General features: G+C 48.5%; 1 protein-coding gene across 1 annotated transcript in view; it reads right to left on the bottom strand.

Moving 5' to 3' along the window:
• Positions 1 to 20,647, bottom strand: part of LOC144803687 (uncharacterized) — a 381,476-nt gene that overhangs the window by 246,281 nt on the left and 114,548 nt on the right. Inside the window, exon 6 of the mRNA XM_078671874.1 lies at positions 9,822 to 9,935. Within this exon, the coding sequence (XP_078528000.1) occupies positions 9,822 to 9,935 (114 nt within the window). The remainder of the gene's footprint in view (positions 1 to 9,821; positions 9,936 to 20,647) is intronic.

The following is a 20,647-nucleotide window of genomic DNA, read 5'->3' as shown; positions in this document are numbered from 1 at the left end:
GGCGAAACACTCGTAAATATTAAAGCAAAGCAAGCAACATGATACTGCATTTACCATAATGCCAGGGGCGAACCTTGCTGGGGGGGTGAAGTGGTGTGCTCCCACCCCTGTCCCTGTTAGCGCATGAACGCTTACTTTCCTTGCTGCGACGTGGGCTGGAGTGTGGTGCCGCTCCTCATTGTTGGTACTGGTGTGCCGTATTGTCCTTGCTGCGACACGTGCTGCAGCGCGGTGCTGCATATCTTCATTGGTGCTGGAGTGCCTTACTTGCCGCATATCTTCATTGGCGTTGGTGTTCCTTACTTGGCGCATATCTTCATTGGCGCTGGTGTGCCTTACCTTCTTTTGCAGCAACACCAGCTGGAGAGCGGTCTCGCTTTGCCTTCATCACCTTTGTGGGAACAAGCGCTGGAGCGCGGTGGTACTTACGCCCTATAAGTGCAAAAGCGCTTTTCATTTCTTTGCCCACACATTAGCGCAGGAGCGCTTTCATTTATTGTCTTTGCAACACATGCAGGAGCACGTTGTCGCATGTACATTTCTTTTTGCGCATGAGCACACTGAAGACCTCCCTATCCTGCTGACTCTCACATCTTCCAGTTGACTATATATTCATGATGACGCCATTGATGTTTGTGTGTATGATGCATGTGTGAACCTGGGGATAGGAAGGGCTAACACACTAATCATATGGTTTATCCATTATTTAGCCGATGATCCAGGGAGAGTTCCACAACATCGATAGGGGCACCCACCAGTTCATCACGTCGATATCTCAATTTTTTAGGATTCCTTCCCCCGGTCCCATCCTTGTCCTGGTCAGTATACATTCTCTTACTAGGAAAGGACAGGGGACGGTGGAGGTTGTTCACATTGTCTCTGCAAGATTACTCCGCAAGTATACCAGGTAAGACTTGTGGGGTCCTGACACCTAGTCTAGGCTCTGCTAATCAGTCACCTGGATTTTGGAAATGCGCTGCTCACAGCATCTAACGAATTCCTCCGATCGAAATTGCAGGTGGTATAAAATACTGCTTCCTGACTGGTTACCAAACAGCCATCGGGCACATCTTCAGCCCCCCTGCTCAAAGCCCTTCACTAGCTACCTGTAAAGAAAAGAGCAATTCTTAAACTCCTCTGCCTGACCTATAAAGCTCAGTCAGGCAAAGAACCTAAATATCTACAGGACAAACTGGTTCCCCATGTCCCTCCAAAGAAATCTCAGATCAAGGAGCCAGTTCCTTCTCCACCGACGTATTCCAACATGAAAATATGGTGGTCAGTCCTTCTCATATCTTGCTCCTCATCACTGGGAATAAGTTCCCTTTTATATTAGGGCATGCACCGAGTTTTCAGGAATCAAAAGACATCTCAAAGTCTGGCTGTTCTAATGGATGCTTCATGACCTGTCTTTTACCCAAGTGCCGAGATGCCCCTTCGGGGGTTAGAGAGGTGTGGCGCGGCGGCCAGGGCGACTGACGCTGGAATCTGGGGACCACGGTTCGATCCCCGGCTCCGGCGGCAGGTTAGCCCAGCACCATGTGACTCTGGGCAATAGCTCGCTTAATCTTCCCGACGGCCCCAAGCGCCTAGAGACCCTTACGGGTGATTGTGCGCTTTACAAATGTGGACTTTACTTTACTTTACTGCTCTATATGAAGTATCCTAAATTTACCACTATTAAATGCCTTTTGTGAATCCCGAAAGTCGTAAAGTTAGGATTTTTCACAGTTTATTAGTAGTAAAGTTAGGAATCCTAACTTTACTACTGCTAAATGCCTTTTGTGAATACTGAAAGTAGTAAAGTTAGGATTTTGTCTCAGATTTCTTTTGTGAATTGGGCCCAAGGATGATTCTAGACCGTGAAAACACAGCAGCCCTCATACTACTTGACCTCTCTGCTGCCTGTGCCACCATCTCCCACTCCACCCTAATCAGAAGACTACACGAGACAGGCATACAAGGACCTGCTCTCAACCTGATCTGTTCCTTCCTCACAGAAATGACAGAAAGAATTAACCTATGACCCTGTGCAATAGGGCCAAGAAACTGATCTGTGGATCACTCCAAGGATCATCACTCAGTCCAAAGCTATTCAATATCTACATGACCACAGTGACTAACTCAACAGATTATACAACATCAACTTTCTTTCCTATGCAGATGAGACCCAGATGTTACTCTCCCTATCGTACAAGACCCCACCACAAAAATCAACTTCGCCACATGCATGACTGCTGTAACCACTGGATGAAAACAAACAGCCTTAAGATGAACACGGACAAAACTGAACTAGTGATCTTTATAAAGAAAACATAGCATTGGAACTCCACCAAAGCAAGAAATCTGGGAATCGTTATAGAAAACAAGCTCGATATGACTGCCCAAGTAAACACAGTGACTTTCACCTGCTTCCACATACTGAAGATACTTAGAAAGATCTTGAAAGATCTTGAAATGCCTTCATGAGAACACCACGAAAACAGTCACACAGACTTTGATCAGTAGCAGACTGAATTACAGCAACATGCGATACACTGGAATCACCCAGAAGCTATTTATTTGGCTCCAGACCATTCAAAAGGATGCAGCGAGACTTGCACTCAACCTCCCGTGGCACACCCGCTTCCCCTCACAGCTCAGGGAACTACATTGGCTTACAATCCACACCGCAACCAACTCAAACTGCTCGCAAAGACATGCAAAGCAGTGCACAAAACCAACCTAATATACTTTAACAGCCGTATACACTTCTACCCACCTCCCAGACACCTGGTTCAACCGGACTCTCACTGCCAAGCATACCCCGCATCTGCAAAGCCACTGCCGGAGGCCATGTTATCTTTTATCCTCTCCCCCCAAAGCAACCTCTTTCACCAAATCATGACTCCTCCTTAGTTCTTGAGTTCTGCAAGAAGCTGAAAACCTGGCTCTTCGTAAACACTCGAGGCATCAGCCGCCAACTCACCTGCCGAAGCGCCTGGATACCCTTACCACTGATTTGAGTGCTATCCAAAAAAATAATGTGCATAACAATTCCCTGACCGAAGACTACAGAGACAATTTAATCTAGCTTTGTTCAGGGCTCACACACCTCCAGCATTACTGAATGACTGGAGGCCCCTGTGTTTAAGAGGAGTAGTCCCAGCTATGGATGGCAGAGCATGTGAAGTAGAAGTGGCAGTGTGGTGGTGCATCCAGGCAAAATTACGAATGAGGGTCTGAGGACTGTGGAATGAAAAGTCCTCAGAAGAGGATGAGCTGCCATGCATCCAACTGCTCCATGTTATTTTTTATGAATTTTAGGGCCCAGGCAAACCATAGTTTAGGGCCCCTGTTCATAACACCTTAGTATTGTATCACATATTTTCTGCTATTTCAAGCCACATTATACCAAACAATATTAAATATTTTAAAATGCCTTTTTATTGTCTTGAATTTGAAATGCTGATATGTTAATCTGGGAATTTCTATTGACTTGACTTGTACTCTGGCACAGCTTCACATCCGTGTTAGACGCTAGCCACATCACACTGGCCAAGCCAGGAAGGGAGTGGTGGGGGTGGAGCCACAGCAGCTCATGGCCATGTAATCCAGGCTGCAGCGCGTGAGCACAGCGGACGCGCCAAAGGCAAGACCATCTGCACCCTGGTCTATTACATTCTTCAGGCCAATTGGTCTACAGGCAAACTAGGCGGAGGGGTGGCTGCTGTAATCTATAAAGAGTAGGAGTTCACCACCCGAACTGCCTTGGACATTACCTCTGTAGAGAGGTTGGTCATCAAACTTGACTCTACCCATATTCCCCTAATTTAGGTACTGATCTATAGACCCCTTTACTAAATGCCTCACTTCCCCCAATTCTTGGTGGAACAAATATCCCACCTAGTAATCAACTATGCTAAAATCTTACTAATTGGAGATTTCAACTTCTGGTCTAATGAAAAAACGGGTGGTCCAAGATCAATGGAATTGACTGAACTGGCTGAACTTTGATGAGCATGTGGCATCTGCTACTCATACAGAAGGACATACTTACCATCGAGTTTGGACTTCTAACCTTACGGTGCCTACTCTAATGGTATTCCCTGTGCCTGCTCAAGCAATATAAAAATTTCGTCCCACAAACTAAGGCTACCTACTTTTCTGGTAAGATTCTGAACTCAACCAATAAATCTAAAGACATATTTGCGATTGTCTCGGAGTTATCCAACACTGACATAGTAACACTAAAAATCACCCCAACTCAATCTTTTTCTGATGTGCTTATTCTTTCTTTATTGACATAGACCCACATGCATCAAAGCAACAACCAGTCGCAAACGGGCAGATTCTCAGAATCTGCCCCTTTGCGACCGGTATTTTTGTATATGGGATGCAGCATCCCAAATGCAAAAATCGCAATTTAAGTAATCTCTAAATTGTGATTACTTAAATTGCCATTGCATTTAAGGAATTGCAAATTGAGATTCCTTAAATGCAATGCATTAAAGTAAATAAACTAGCGATTTCCCTAATAGGGGGAGCAAATTACCATGAAGTTGAACTTCATGGTTATTTGCAAAAACTTTGGAAAAATGCACTAAAGTGCATTTTTCAAAGTTCCATTTTACACACAGGCATGTGTGTGTGCAAGATGTACTCATATGCAGATTTCAGGGGTGCAACAGGATGTCCTTTTGACACCCTGGCACCCTTGAAATTGCATTCTCAATTTGCGATTCTCTAATTGAGAATCGCAAATTCAGAATGTCCTTCCATTCATTCCTATGGGCCTCTAGGCCCATAGGAATGGATGTGGAGGTATTCTTTAATTGCGACTCGCAATTTGCAAATCGCAATTAAGGAATGTTTAAAAATCGCTATTTTTTAAGCGATTTCTATATGCATAGCCTTTTGCTATTCCTAATTAGCGAATCCTTATTTTTTGCTAATAAGGAATTGCAAATGGCATTGTTGATGCATGTGCCAGAAAATGATCACCATTAAAGCCAGTATATCTACCAGTCCCCTTCTTGGTAACTAATTGGCTACGTCCAGGAACCCCCACTCCTTGACTGTGTTACCTATAATCAGCAAGGAACTCTTATTTACTCTGGTGTCTAAAATTAAATCTGTCTCTCCCTTTGTTAGCTGCCACACTCAAGTCCTAAAGGAAGCATTTTCGTACGATTAGGAAAATCCGAAGATTCCTCAGCTTCGAAGCTTTTGTTAAGGTTGTTCTTTCACTAGTCACCTCCCATATTGACTATGCAAACCCCCTCTATTTTGGCCTTCTGGAATACTTAATAAAAAGATTGCAACTGGCACACAACCAGGCAGCCAGATTGATGTAACAACAGTCAAGAAGGTGCCACATCACCCCCTGATGAAGAAACTGCACTAGTTACCAGTAAAACAGAGCACTGCATTTAAGATCGGGTGCCTCGTCTTTAAATCCATGCACGGCACCTGCCCTGAATTCATCTCTTCACGCATCCATAGGTATACCCCTGTTAGTAACCTGAGGTCCTCACACCTCGAACTCTTGGTCAACCCCTCCTTTAAAAAGAAGATGTTAGGTGGATCCAGATCTTCTGTTCTGGCCCCTCATTTCTGGAACTCACTCCCACTTAACATAAGATCATCATTGGGCTTTCTTAGATTCAGACAACTCTTGAAAACATGGCTGTTCAAGTATATGAATGAATCATTGAGCTGCACACTCATTCCTGTATCCAGCACCAAATAGACGCATGGTGTGTGTGTGTGCTCTTTAAATAATTTTAGCATAACATAACAAATAATATGTTAAAGGTTGAGATAGAGAAATAGATGTGAAGATGTGAGATGCCATCAGTAGTCCAAATTTGGTGTAGATGAGTATCCCTTTAGTTACCTGCTCTGGTCTCCCGTAGTCCCAGATATCTTCGTCATGAGGTTCGGGTGTTGGAGGCGAATCGAGAACCTCCTCTTCTTCCCCTTCGGCTTCTTCTGCCCCTTTGGTGTTGACATTGTCCGTTTCAGTGTCTCAGACCAGCGGGGTTCTGAAGTCCTTTAATGAAGCATCTAACTCCTTCTTTTTCTGGAGGAGCGGCGCCATTATGGCTTCGAGACATTTTCTCTTTTTCTCGACCTCTCTGCATCGGGGGTCAGAGACTTTCTTTTCACTCATTTTCGGCATCTTGGGCGATCGTCCCTCGTTGGTGTCCTTTGGAAGGGATCCATGGGGTTCTTGGGATTTCGGCTAGCCTTCGATCGCCTTTTTCTTTGGCGTCGGGCTGCCTTAGGCTGTGCCTTTTTATCGTGGCCTTTCGGTTCCAGCGGATGTGTATGGTGTCTTACCTTATCCGTCTTCTTCCCTCTATAGTCTGTCTTCTTGAGGGCGTGTGGTTTTTCAGAGTCTCTTCCAGAATTTTGACGTCCGATCCTTCGTGCATCAATTCTGCCGGCACTCCCTGGTCTTCTTCATCAGTGGAGAAACCCAGGTCCTTCAGAGAAGTTTTCTTCGACGATTGGGACATTGTTGTGTATTGGGCCTCTCTCTGCTTTTGGTGTGTCCTGAGGGTTTTTGGTTGGAACACCGTGCAGGACTCACAGCCCTTCTCCTTATAGTCTTTGGGCAGGCAGAGATTACACACATTGAGTGGGTCGCGTTGTGCGCACTTGTGAAAGCACTTGGGTAAAATTTGAAGGGGGTATTTTTCATGCCCCCTACCTCGCCATTTGTCGGCCCTTGATGTCTTCGGTTGTTCTGTGTCAATCTCGGTGCTCTGTTCTTGTCTACGGTTGTGATGTCGATAGTTGGTGGAGTCCACTCTGGGTTTCAACTTTTTCACTTTTTTCCAGTTTTCCTTAAACATTTTCAGAGCGTCCTGTCTTGCTATCAAGACAAGTCTGTGATGTAATTGTATGAAGTTCTAATAGTAGCTGGCCCAGGCTCCACATGATCATGTGCCACCATTGACAGATGGTTACGATACGTTGTACAGTGGTAAAATGAGTTTGGATCACAGCTGATTACATTTTTGCCACGAGAGTTCTGTTCCAAAGTAAATGCTTAGTGGTGGGACATTAATACAGTCTATTGCCTCTGTTGTGATGACAGGGTGTTTCTGGACTGGCATTGCCTGAAGCCCTCAGTTTGAATGACAGTACTTTATTTATTTATTTAATGCTATTTTATATAGCGCGAACATTACCCGAAGGTGTCAGAACGCTTTACAAAATGAACCAGTTTCGATACATAAGGATTTAGGATTACATGAGTTACATAAAAGATACAAACAGAACACCCGGTGTCTGACACACACGGACCGGCCTTTGTAGTTAGACACATTTATGTTTGTAACACACAGATTCCAGGGACTGCACACTTCAGGGTGGATTTCCATATTTCACATCAATGTCAATGTGTGCAGCGGACGGATTCACTTTCCCTGACCCTAAGAGAGAAACCTCAGCCACTCTCTAGGAAAACCAAATCAAGGATTTGAAAGGGTTAAAGATGAAGATAACGGTTTTACACTGCAGGAAGAAGAGCTCCTCTTGCAAATGGAAACATGAACAAAAGTAAAATGCAATGAAATATTGATGCTATGAAGAAATCTATAGAATTACAGGTTACTAAAAATAAAGGGAACTAGTACACAAAAACGCCTGTTTTAGATACAATCAAAAGACGAATCAACGTTTACACAAAAGCAGGTTGGCAAAGCATTACACCATTTCATTAAAAAACACACAGACACGTCTTCTTTTACCTTTCTTTAAACCCTTAGCAGACAGTTAACAGTTTACTCTACGTTTCGGGTTCTATAAGTAGAGATTGCTGACCAGTAAAACAAGAGAGCAACACCTTCGGGTAAAGTTTGCGCTATACAAAATCGCATTACATAAATAAAAATAAAAACGATCGCTATTGTAAAACAAGGTAAAACCCATACCAGATATGCTACCCCAGGGCGAGAGAGCGGAATGAGCGGAAGCAGGAATAGACGTGAGCGTGCACTGCCGAAACCTGCCGTGGGGCGGGACTTCCTTTTTCTGCTGGAAGCCCGCACCCACGGAGTGCCCTGCCAGAGGAGCAGTGGTGACGCGAGGCTCCCATGCCCGAGAGGGAGCCCCGCATTTTCGTAGCCTGTACCAGAAAGAGCACGGTGAGTGGTGGGGGGAGGGGTTGCATGTTTGTGTGTGTGTGTCTGCATATGTCTGCGTGTGTGTGTGTGTGCGCGCGCATGTGTCTGCGTGTGTGTGTGTGAGTGTGTCTGTGTATGTGTGTCTGTGTGTACCTGTCTGTTTGTGTGTGCGCGTCCATATCCATTGTGTGTGTGACGAGCCTGCCGGAATCGGAGCGCGTGTTCACGCGCGCGATCTGATCCGATTCCAGCAGGCTGCGTGCACGTGCCAGTCTCTTGTCCTCTCCTCTTTAGTCCTTGAAAGCAGAAACGATCACTATAGGCTCGCTTTGCGACAGCAGGGCTTCGCCCTGCAATCGCAGGCGCGACACCTAAAAAAGCAAAGATAATTCCAGACCCAACCACTAGATGGTGGAATAATGCACAGCATGTGAATCCAGGAAAGGATTCACACTCAAAACTCTGGTGTCCACACTGCGCTTCCAGGTAAAGGGCATAAGGTTAAGGGTACTGCCGGTTAGGGCCCTGAAAAAGCCTAGGGCCAGGAACTGTTTGCCACAAGCCCACCCAGTAGAAGTAAACAGGTACACTTGCTTCCCACATAGCTCTCCTAACAATAAGGCAAGATAATGACTTGTGGGGTGAATTCCAAGATTCTTTTCTACTACAGTGTTTGTTAGGAGTGTGAACTCTTGGGGGCATATTATCAAGGGGCTTTATCTCCGCTTTTTTGGCTTTAAAAGCCAAGAAAGCGGAGATAAAATTATCTCCCTATTACCAAGCTGTCGCTAACACCAGTTAGCGACAGCTAATAGGAGATAGTGACCATCTTGGGCCCCGCTTTGCATGTCAGTGATATTTATCACTAATGACATGCAAAGTGGGCGTGCCAAGATGTTAGCGACTGAAAACAGTCGCTAACATCGCTATCTCCTATTACCAACTTTTGGAGATATTCGCGCTAAGCGCGAATATCTCCAAAAGCTAACACTTGCCCAGGAGCAGTTCTTAGCCATGTTATCCAATGGGAGGTGGATAACATGGCTAAGAGCATTTCCTCGATAATGCATGAATATCGCTGACTTTTCAGCGATATTCATGCATTGCGGCCGTTTTTTATCGCATTTGCGATAAACCTTGCTAATAGCAAGGTTTATCTGCGATAAAAATCGCCGATTTGCGGCGATAATTTTTGTCTCTAAACAAGTTAGAGACAAAAATTATCTCTATTGGTTGGTAATATGCCCCTTGGTTTGTTATTACTTTTCTCCCCTTCAATGATATCAATACATTTTTACTGTATTAAATAGTACATAGATGTTTTAATATTTGCATCAGATACATTTACTTGAACTGTGGAAAGCTCTTGTAATCCATGCTCATATAACGCTGTAATTTTTATGTTTTTACATTTGATTGCAAAATAAAAATGCATATATGAATGTGCTTACTTCACAAGAAACTGGTTGATATCATTTAATTTAAACTGTAGACAATCTATTTCAAAGTAAACCTTTCTTTTGATTTCTGTTGATTACCAGGTGTGTAGTTAGGTACACAGGGCCCCTCCATCCCATGAGCAGATTAATGTGCTTCCAATCAATTAAATGCACACTCGAGAGGACTGGAGATCAGCATTTCTCTATGGGCTTTCTTATTAATGCATGAAACATGCCTTGAGGTTTCCTGCAGCCAAATACTCACTTTTCGCATTGTCGCTGGTTGATCTTCAGATTGCGAGGCGGGTAAACTAGCGCCTTCTCCCTGGCTTCCATCAACTGAGGCACCAGCAGGCTGGTCGCAGTTTTTCTGTGATCGCTGTGAAGAAAAATAATACTTGAGATTTGGAAAGATACAGCACCCAACATCTGGCTCTATTCAGCATCAGCCAAGCTACTGATGGATTGCGACTCTATCTTTAGTATTTATGGTTACAATGTGAGTCCGCTGAAGCCTGGCTAGAACATGGAATGTTGTCTGAGTCTGTAGTTGCTGTAATGCATTTAGTATCTGTCTCCTTTTTGTGTGACATTCATCACTAGGGTAGGACACAGTAGAAAGTGTGTCTACTCTTTGTTTACTCTGTAGGCTGTGAACACCCATTCCTCATGACGGTAGTACTGCTCCTTCGTTCATGACCATCACTGTGTACAGTCAAATCTGCCAGGAGAGGTTTGAGCAGGATCCTTGGTCAGGGGTCTTAGCTAAGTTTGTACTCTCCTAGGTCCAACCCACTCCATACTCCTAGCTCTCAAGAGATATTCATATTTGGAAATGCAACTGCAGCTGTCCTGAGCCAGATGACTGTCACAAGTTGCCAAGAAAAGGCTAGACTGCTATGGAGCACCAGATCCCACTGGCTACTCTCACATATGGTGAAGAAGCAGGGCAGCTAAGAAAGAATGTCGGGAGTTCCTTTGAGGCTATGATCCAACTCCCAACAACCCAACGACCAACTAAACAAAGAACAAGTCCCTAAAAGAGTGAATAGACACCGGCTCCAAAAGCAGAAAAGAAATCTTCGTAATCATCAAAGACTTCACCTCTATAACCACCACCTTCAACTGCATCATCCCCTCGCAGGAAATATGTGACAACCTCTTGGACTTCATCTGCGACAAAATCAAAACCATATACTTCTTTGACCCTCAACCAAACTCCTACTCCACCTTCCCATCGAACACCCACAGCAAAACTCTGTGGCCTGGAAAATACTCAGCATGAAAGAAACAGCCATCATGTTGAGAGCCCTCCATTCGGGGGTAGCACCCTCCACCCCCTGCTTCCACTACATCTACACCATGGGAGCCGATCCCATTAGCGAAGTCCTCACCCGCATCATGAATACTCCTATTACTACCAAGATGTTCTTGGATACCTGGAAAAACGCAATGTTCAAAAGCACCTTCAAGAAACCGTCTGCAGCCCACGTGCAACTAGGAAACTACCACCCTATCTCCCTTCTAACCTACCCGGCCAAAGTGAAGGAAAGAGCCATAAAGACACAGCTCTCCTGCCATATCAAGGCACACCAGCTCCTTGACACATCACCATAATGATTTTGGCCAATTAACAGCACTGTAACTGCCCTCACTGCAGAAACTGATGACATCAGGATGAGTCTAGACCGTGGAGATACAGCAGCCCGCATACTACTTGACCTCTCCACCGCATTTGGCACTATCTAACACCCCACTCTAATGAGAAGACTGCACCAGAGAGGCATAGAAGGACCCGCCCTAAACTAGATCTGTTCCTAATTCATGGAAATGACAGAAAGAATTAACGACCCTGTACAACAAGGCCTAGAAACTAATCTGTGGAGGAACCCAAGAATCATCATTCCACCCAACTATATTCAAAACCCACAGGACCGCACTGGCTGAACTCATCTGATTATACAAAATCAACAAACTCTGCTATGCAGATGAGACCCAGATGATACTCTCGCTATCGAACAAGAGCCCCAGCACAAAAACCAACTTCGCCACATGCATGACCGCTGTAACCACTAGATGAAAACAAAGGGAAACATCCTTAACATCGCAGGCACGCGTTGTACTGACTCGCGGTGTTACGTCATACATCCGAAAACAAACTGTCTTAAGCCCAACATGGACAACACTGAACTAGTGATCTTCCGAAAGAAAACATTCCCCTGGGACTCCACTAAAGCACGAAATCTGGAAATCATTATAGAAGACAAGCTCGGTATGACAGCCCAAGTAAACAAAGTGACTTCCACCTGCTTCCACATCCTCAAGATGCTAATAAGGATCTTTAAATGGCTTCCTGAGAACACCAAGAAAACAGCCACTCAGGCCTCGATCACAAGCAAATTGATTTAAGGCAACACACTATGTGCAGGAATCACTAAGATGCTACTGAGCCAGCTCCTGGGGATTCCAATGGTCACAGCGAGACTCATACTCAACCTCCAGTGCCACACCAACATCACCACACTGCTCAAGGCAGTACACTGGCTTCCAATCCACAACCGCACCCAATTCAAACTACTCACACACACATACGAAGCATCACACAAAACCAACACTGAATACCTTATCATCTGTATACACTTCTACACACCTCTAGACACCTCCATTCAACCAGACTCCCAATGGCAAGCATATCCTGTATCTGCAAAGCCACAGCCAGAGGCCATGCCATCTCCTATCTCTCCCCCAAAGCATGGAATGGCTAACCTCACCAAATCAGACCACTAACCTGGTCAGTGTAACTGCTCTCCTCCCACGCAGCTCCACCGTTAAGTGCTGCCTTCTGGGGCCCCTCAGTTCTAAGTAAGTGTTCGAGGCCCTCCTCCACCCGCAGGCTCCTGTCTGCGCCTAATCCCTGGTGGTCCAGGGGGAGAGCACTCTGCTCTTCTGCTGTTCCGCTCTTTTCTGTGCCCTTTTTTCTCTTTTTTTCTCTCTCTCTTTGTGCTGTCCCTCTTTTCTTTTTGCCTTCTCTTTTGATCATTTTTCCTGCCATCCTTGCCGATGCTGCCCCCACGGCCCCTCCCCCTCCAGCGTGCCCATCCCGCTCCCCTTTTCCAGCTGATTGCCCTCCGATGGATCATCTCCATTTCCAGATCCAGACCAACCCCAAAACGACTCTCCGCATAACCCTCACCTACAGACCTCCTGGCCCCCGCGATCATTTCACTGACACCATCGCTGACCTCATCGCACCCCATGCCCTCACCTCCACAGACTGCACACTCCTCAGAGACTTAAACTTCCACCTGGACAACCACGACGAGCCCAACACCACCGCCCTCCTAGAGAACCTCACCAACATAGGACTGAAGCAACTCATCACTGCCCCTACGCATACAGCGGAAACACCCTCGACCCTATCTTTGCAGGAAGAAACAGCATTTCCTACAGCCACACCATAGAACTCCTTTGGACGGACCACCACTGCATCCATTTCTCCTTCAGAAACCCACCCTACACAAGCACGCGCTCCGCCTCGCTGCAGAAGCTGGAACAAAGTCATAGAAGACCAGCTCACCACCGCCCTCACCAGTGCTCCACCTCCATTGACGCCAGACGCCAACACCCCAGCAAGCAACCTCCACCGCTGGATCACTAACTGCACCAACAAACTAGCCCCACTCAAGAAGGCCACAGGACGACACAACAAGAAAGCAAGCGGGTTCACCCCTGCACTTCGAGAGTCCAAGCGCTCCTGCCGAGGACTCGAAAAGACATGGAGAAATAGCAAAACCCCTGAAACACGCACCACCTACAGGACAGCCACTGCAGTACACCACCATCCCATCAAATCCACAAAGAGGAACTTCCTCCAAGTCAGAATCCTCACCAATGCCCACAACTCCAAAGAACTCTTCTCCATTATCCAGGAATTTGTCAAACCCGGCAGTGAAACAACAGATGTCCCACACTTCTAAGACCTCTGCAACAGAATCAGTACCGTTTTTCACATCATAATTAAGACACTTTATGACAACTTCGACAACCAAGACCTATGCACCACTTCAGCCTTCACCCCCAACAACACCATCCAACCGACGCCACTCACAGTAGAAGACACGTTAAAAACCATGAAGAGCATCCGCTCCAGAGCACCCTCAGACCCTTGTCCCCCCCATATCTTCCACATGGCCATCGAACCGAACTACATCGGACAATCATCTGCGCCCTGGAGACCGCCACATTCCCCGATGACCGGAAACACGTCTAAGTCAACCCCCTCCTGAAGAAACCCTCTGTAGACCCGATGGACCTCAATAACTGCAGGCCCATCTCACTGCTGCCGCTCTCAGCCATGGTCATTGAAAAATCCGTCATCACCCAGCTAGCAAACTTCATCGAAGCCAACAACGTCCTGGACATCTCCCAATCCAGGTTCCGCAGCAACCACAGCACAGAGACTGCCCTAATCGCCGCCACTGATGACATCTAGGCCATCCTCGACCAGGGCCAAATGGCAGCCCTCATCCTCCTGGACCTCTCAGCTGCCTTTGACACTGTCTCCCACCACACACTAGCCACCAGACTCCACTACAACGGTATCTGAGGCCCTCGAATGGACACGCTCATTTCTCACAGACAGAACTCAGCGAGTTAGATTCCCGCCATATCTCTCAGAACCAACAGAGATCAGATGTGGAGTACCCCAGGGATAATCCCTCCGCCCCACCCTATTCAAAATCTACATGGCCCCCTCGCATCCATTGTCAGAAACCAGGGGCTCAACATCATCTCCTACAGTGATGACACCCAGCTCCTCTTCTCCCTCACCAAGGAACCCAACATCACCAGACACAACTTCTAGGAAGGGATGAAAGTTATTTCCCCCAGGATGAAGAAGAGCTGCCTGAAACTCAACTCAGAGAAAACAGAAGTCCTCATCCTGGGCTCCTTCCCCTCAGCATGGGACGACCCCTGGTGACCACTGCCCTTGGAAAACCCACCACCCTGACATGCTCTATCTTGGCCTGCTTCCACACCCTCCGCATACTCCGAAAAAACTTTCAGATGGATCCCCTCTAAATCCAGAAAAACGGTCGCACACGCCCTCAACAAAAAACTCCTTCACAAGGTCCAGACCGTCCAGTAACGCCACAGCCAGACTTATCCTAGTGTGATGGAACGGCCCGTAAACCCCTCCCCGAGGACCAAAACCCCCCTATCATGCCTTGTCCGACACCCCCGGGACTGAGTTTAACTCACCGACACGCCACCGCCGAGAGAGGACGCCGAGCAACCTCCATCACCAACGAAACCCCGCCCTTCTCTCTCCCACAGGAGCCAACCCGAGCAACAGGAAGGGAGGAACCATACCAAGCTGACCCCGGAAGTCCCGCCCCCCTGGCAGAGTCAGCACAGGATAAAAGCCCGGATTCAGCACAACAAGGCGTCGGAGTTTCGTGGCAGGACCCTCTGGCTGGAGACGGAGAAGGTGACCAGACGTGCGAGGAAGAAGTGTGGACGGAGGAGTGGTGGAGTCCCTTGGAGGTGGCTGGAGAGCGGCCGTAACTCAAAGGAGAGTTACGGCGGACCGCGTGAGTGCCTTTTGCCTCCTTTATCCCTACTCACTAGGAGTTCGTGTTAAAGCCCCTGTATATATAACCCCTCTCCATAGTCACACTCCCCATGCACTGTATTATAGTCACACTACCCGTGCACTGTATTATACGTATATAGCACTTCACTGTAGAAAGCCCTTTCGTTACTCGCACACCCCACCCCAGCACCCTCTCTATTACCCTGACCTGTGTTCCTTATTCCCGGTACCGTCCTTCCCCCACTGTCCGTTTCCGACCCCGCTCTTGCACTACCCGGGTGAAGGTGTACAGTTGAGACTCTCTGTCTACTCGATCAGACTAACGGTCCCTTGTTTGTTTCCTCTCTTCCGGTCCTCCTGGGAGCCTCCCCGTCATCGGAATATATCCGGACCGTCCGAGGACATCACGAGGAGAAGAAGCAGGGCCTCTGTCTTCATCGCCTGGTGCTACCCCTTGGACCTGTTGGGACTATCTGTGCTGTACATCAGTAATAAAGACCGAATATTGCCAACTATATACGGCCTCCTCGCCTGCTTTTCCGGCCCGCTACACTCACTCCACGACATTTGGTGTCAGAAGTGGGATCTGCTGGAGGTATGGAGGCCGTAATGAAGAAGATGGCCGAGTCCCAAGAACACTTCGGGAAACTTATGGAGCAATTCCTGAAGACTGCCGAAGACGACAGAGGTCAGCTCCATGATGTTCTGAAAGGCCAGGGGGCGACCCATGAAGATACCATGACCAAGTTAGCAGACGCCCTGGGCCAGCAAAGACCGATGACCTCTCTTCCCTCTGTCGTTCTTCAGAAATATGTCCCCGGAGAAGACCCGGACTATTTTTTCACAAACTTTGAGAGGATAGCACAAGCCGCCAATTGGCCTGCCGATCGTTGGGGACAGTATTTGGGTCCACTCCTCACCGGTGATCTCCAAGCGGCCTACCAACAGGCCAATATCCAGGGCAACACTCCCTATGCTGACATTAAAAGGTGCATCCTAGAACGCCTTGGCATCGATGATGATACCTACAGGGTGAAACTTCGTCAGGCCAGGGAAAAGCCCCAAGAGAACCCGAGAGCCCTCTCCTTTCGGATCCGCGATCTCGCCAACCGATGGTTGCGTCCCGAAACCTCTACCAAGGAGAACATATTGGAGAAGATCTATCTGGAACAGTTTCTTAACTCCTTACACCCGGCTACCCAACGCTGGGTGAGGCAGCACTCCCGCCTCACCCTTGAGACTGCTATAGAGATAGCATCTGCCTATAGCAGGGCACAAGAACTGCAGCGGGGTAAGGACGACCACCCCCACAGGCCCCTGCCTACTACGTCCACTCGCCCAACCCGGCCTCCCCAAGGCCGTCGACCAGAACCACCACCGCTGTTTCCCTCCCCCGTAGTGTTCCGAACCCCGACTCCCGGACCCCAGTGTTATTCCTGTGGTGGGTTCGGACACATTGCACGGATGTGTCCACAAAAGGAGGAACCGATGGAGGTCGGTTTCGTCAGGAACTACCTGTGTAACCCTCCCGGTTACACGCCACCGCCGTTCTATTGTCCAGTGTCCATAAATGGACAGCCCCTGAGGGCTCTCGCCGATACTGGATGTCGACAGAGTGTTCTACGACCACAAGACCTTGCCCAACCCCTCTGCAATCCTACTGGGGTTGTAGCTATACAATGCGTGCATGGAGACACTAAACAATATCCCACCACTCAGGTACGAGTCCAACATTCCCAAGACCCCGGGACCTCTCTCACCGTGGGCCTTGTACCCGCATTGCCAGAACAAGCTATCCTAGGGAGTGATTATCCGGGTCTACCAAAGCTCCTACAAAAGACTTCCGACTCCCTGACTCAGTGGTGGAAAGAGGCTCCCTATCCCGAGTGTCCCGACCCAGTGCCCGATCCCAAACCCCACAAACCTAGGAGTCAAAAGAGAAGAGAAAAGAAGGAACACCACAGCGCTTATCCTGCCATTATTGACGAGCACCCCTGGCAGACAGACCAAGAGTTCAGGGCCGCCCAACGAGAAGATCCTCTGCTACAGGAGGCCTGGGGAAAAGCACTCGATCAAGAAGATCCCTTACAAGTAGGTCCTTACTTCTTTAAGAAAAATGGATTGTTATATCGAAAGGGGGGGCCCCAACAGAATGCTCAGTTGCTTGTCCCCGGCCCCTTTCAAGACAAAGTCCTTTTTTTGGCACATAGTCACCTGTTGGGGGGTCATTTCGGGGACGAGAAAACCAGCCAAGCCATCTTGGAGAAATTCTACTGGCCGGGGGTGTATCAAAGGATCAAGACTTACTGCCGCGAATGCATAACATGCCAAAAAAACAGCCGACACAGACCACCCCGTGTCCCTTTGCAACCCCTCCCTGTCATAGATGTTCCCTTCAGCCGCATCGGGATGGACCTAATCGGTCCCCTCTTGCCCTCCCGCAGCGGGTGTCGCTATGCCCTGGTCATAGTGGACTATGCCACCCGCTTCCCGGAGGCTATACCACTCCGCCAACCCACCACACAGGCAATAGCGAAAGCTCTGATCGCCTTGTTTTCGCGGGTTGGCTTCCCGCGGGAAATCCTCACCGACCAGGGCACCCCCTTCGTTTCAGCCCTTATGAAACGGGTATGTGCGGAGTTGGGAATTAAACAAATCCGGACCTCTGCGTATCACCCGCAAACAGACGGACTCGTAGAACGATACAACGCCACGTTGAAGCAAACGTTAAAAAAACTCTTAGGCCTCGAAGCGAAGAGATGGGAAGACATGCTTCCTTTGGCCTTGTTTGCGATCCGTTGTAAAAACCAGAGCAGCACGGGGTACTCCCCATATGAATTACTGTACGGTCGAGCCCCCCGTACCCTCCTAGACATGGCCCAGGAGGCCTGGGAAGCTGAACCGGATCGGACACGTCCACTCCCAGAATATATGCAAAACCTCAAGACACATCTATCTATGATTCGTGATATTGTCCGGCAAAACTTAGAGACCGCTCAGGATAACCAAAAGAGACAATATGACAAGGGCACTCGCAGTCGGGTCTTTGCGGTCAACGACCTAGTGCTCCTTATGATGCCCTCGTCCGACCACAAATTATTGGGCCAATGGCAAGGACCCTACCCCATCCTTCGGCAAGTAACACCCGTCACGTACGAAATAGAACTGGATCCTACACGAGGCACCTCTCAAATCTTCCATGTTAACCTGCTTAAAAAGTGGGAAGGACCCCGTCCGGTACTGTCTGGAACCCAGAAGAACCACATCCTCTCTTTCGACCCTTGTCTAGATTCCGACCTTAACCCGGTTCAAATCCAGGAGCTACGCCACACCTTGGAACCCTTGAAAGGCGTCTTCTCGACCTACCCCGGTCGAACCACGGTCACCGAACACAGGATTGAAACCGAACGTGGGAAAGTGGTTCGCCTGAGGCCGTATAGAGTACCAGAGGCCCGTAGAGATGTCATCCATCAGGAAGTGGAAGTCATGCAACAAATGGGAGTAATTGAACCCTCAGTCAGCGAGTGGAACTCCCCTATCGTTTTGGTACCAAAACCGGACGGCTCGGTCCGTTTCTGCATCGACTTCCGGGAGGTCAACAAGGTCTCCAAGTTCGACACCTACCCCTTACCCAGGGTGGACGAAATGATCGAAAAAATAGGACAAGCAAAATTCATTTCCACGCTCGATCTCTGCAAGGGGTACTGGCAGATACCCCTCCGGGAACAAGATAGAAGAAAAACGGCCTTTTCTACCCCGGACAGGTTATATCAATTCCTTGTCATGCCCTTTGGACTTCATGGCGCCCCCGCCACCTTCCAAAGGGCCATGAACCAGGTTCTGCGACCCCATACAGCTTACGCAGGCGCGTATCTAGATGACATCGTCATCTTTAGCGACAGCTGGCCCCAACACCTACAGCACTTATCCAGTGTTATCAGCTCCTTAGGCTCATACGGGTTTGCCATCAATCCGGCCAAAACCACGTTGGCCGCAAAAACAGTTAAATATTTGGGGTTTCTTCTGGGGGACGGCCTGATTAGACCCCAAGAGAGCAAAACGGCAGCCATCCGATCCCTCCCGTTTCCACAAACAAAAAAAGACCTCCGAGCCTTCCTAGGACTCCTGGGGTATTATCGGCGCTTTGTGCCCAACTTTTCTCAAAGAGCAGCAGCCCTCACGGACCTGTTGAAAAAAACAAACCGCTCAGATGAACAACTCAGGAATCCCTCCTCGGAAGCCTGGCATGCCTTTATAGACCTCAAAGAAGCCTTGACCTCGGGTCCTGTATTGGTCCCCCCCAATTATTCAGCCCCTTTCATCCTACAGACAGATGCATCAGACTACGGCTTAGGAGCCGTATTGTCCCAGAAGGATGCAGTGGGAAATGAACGACCCATTCTATTTGTGAGCCGCAAACTCTTCCCCCGGGAAAAACATCAAGTGGGCGGTAGAAAGTCTTCGTTATTACCTTGAGGGCAGAGACTTCATACTCTATACAGATCACGCCCCTTTGGAGTGGATGGCCAGGAACAAAGGGCAGAACGACCGGGTCCTGCGTTGGTTTTTGTCTCTCCAACCCTTTCATTTTCAAACCAAACATAGAAAGGGTTCCGATCAAGGAAATGCGGATTTTCTGTCCCGGTATCCGCATTCTCCTCCCATTACAAGAAGGACAGCTAGGGGAAGGGGATGTGATGGAACGGCCCGTAAACCCCTCCCCGAGGACCAAAACCCCCCTATCATGCCTTGTCCGACACCCCCGGGACTGAGTTTAACTCACCGACACGCCACCGCCGAGAGAGGACGCCGAGCAACCTCCATCACCAACGAAACCCCGCCCTTCTCTCTCCCACAGGAGCCAACCCGAGCAACAGGAAGGGAGGAACCATACCAAGCTGACCCCGGAAGTCCCGCCCCCCTGGCAGAGTCAGCACAGGATAAAAGCCCTGATTCAGCACAACAAGGCGTCGGAGTTTCGTGGCAGGACCCTCTGGCTGGAGACGGAGAAGGTGACCAGACGTGCGAGGAAGAAGTGTGGACGGAGGAGTGGTGGAGTCCCTTGGAGGTGGCTGGAGAGCGGCCGTAACTCAAAGGAGAGTTACGGCGGACCGCGTGAGTGCCTTTTGCCTCCTTTATCCCTACTCACTAGGAGTTCGTGTTAAAGCCCCTGTATATATAACCCCTCTCCATAGTCACACTCCCCATGCACTGTATTATAGTCACACTACCCGTGCACTGTATTATACGTATATAGCACTTCACTGTAGAAAGCCCTTTCGTTACTCGCACACCCCACCCCAGCACCCTCTCTATTACCCTGACCTGTGTTCCTTATTCCCGGTACCGTCCTTCCCCCACTGTCCGTTTCCGACCCCGCTCTTGCACTACCCGGGTGAAGGTGTACAGTTGAGACTCTCTGTCTACTCGATCAGACTAACGGTCCCTTGTTTGTTTCCTCTCTTCCGGTCCTCCTGGGAGCCTCCCCGTCATCG

The sequence above is a fragment of the Lissotriton helveticus genome, chromosome 1_2 (assembly GCF_964261635.1).
Source record: "Lissotriton helveticus chromosome 1_2, aLisHel1.1, whole genome shotgun sequence".
Taxonomy (NCBI): domain Eukaryota; kingdom Metazoa; phylum Chordata; class Amphibia; order Caudata; family Salamandridae; genus Lissotriton; species Lissotriton helveticus.
This window is presented reverse-complemented; position numbering and strand designations above follow the sequence as displayed.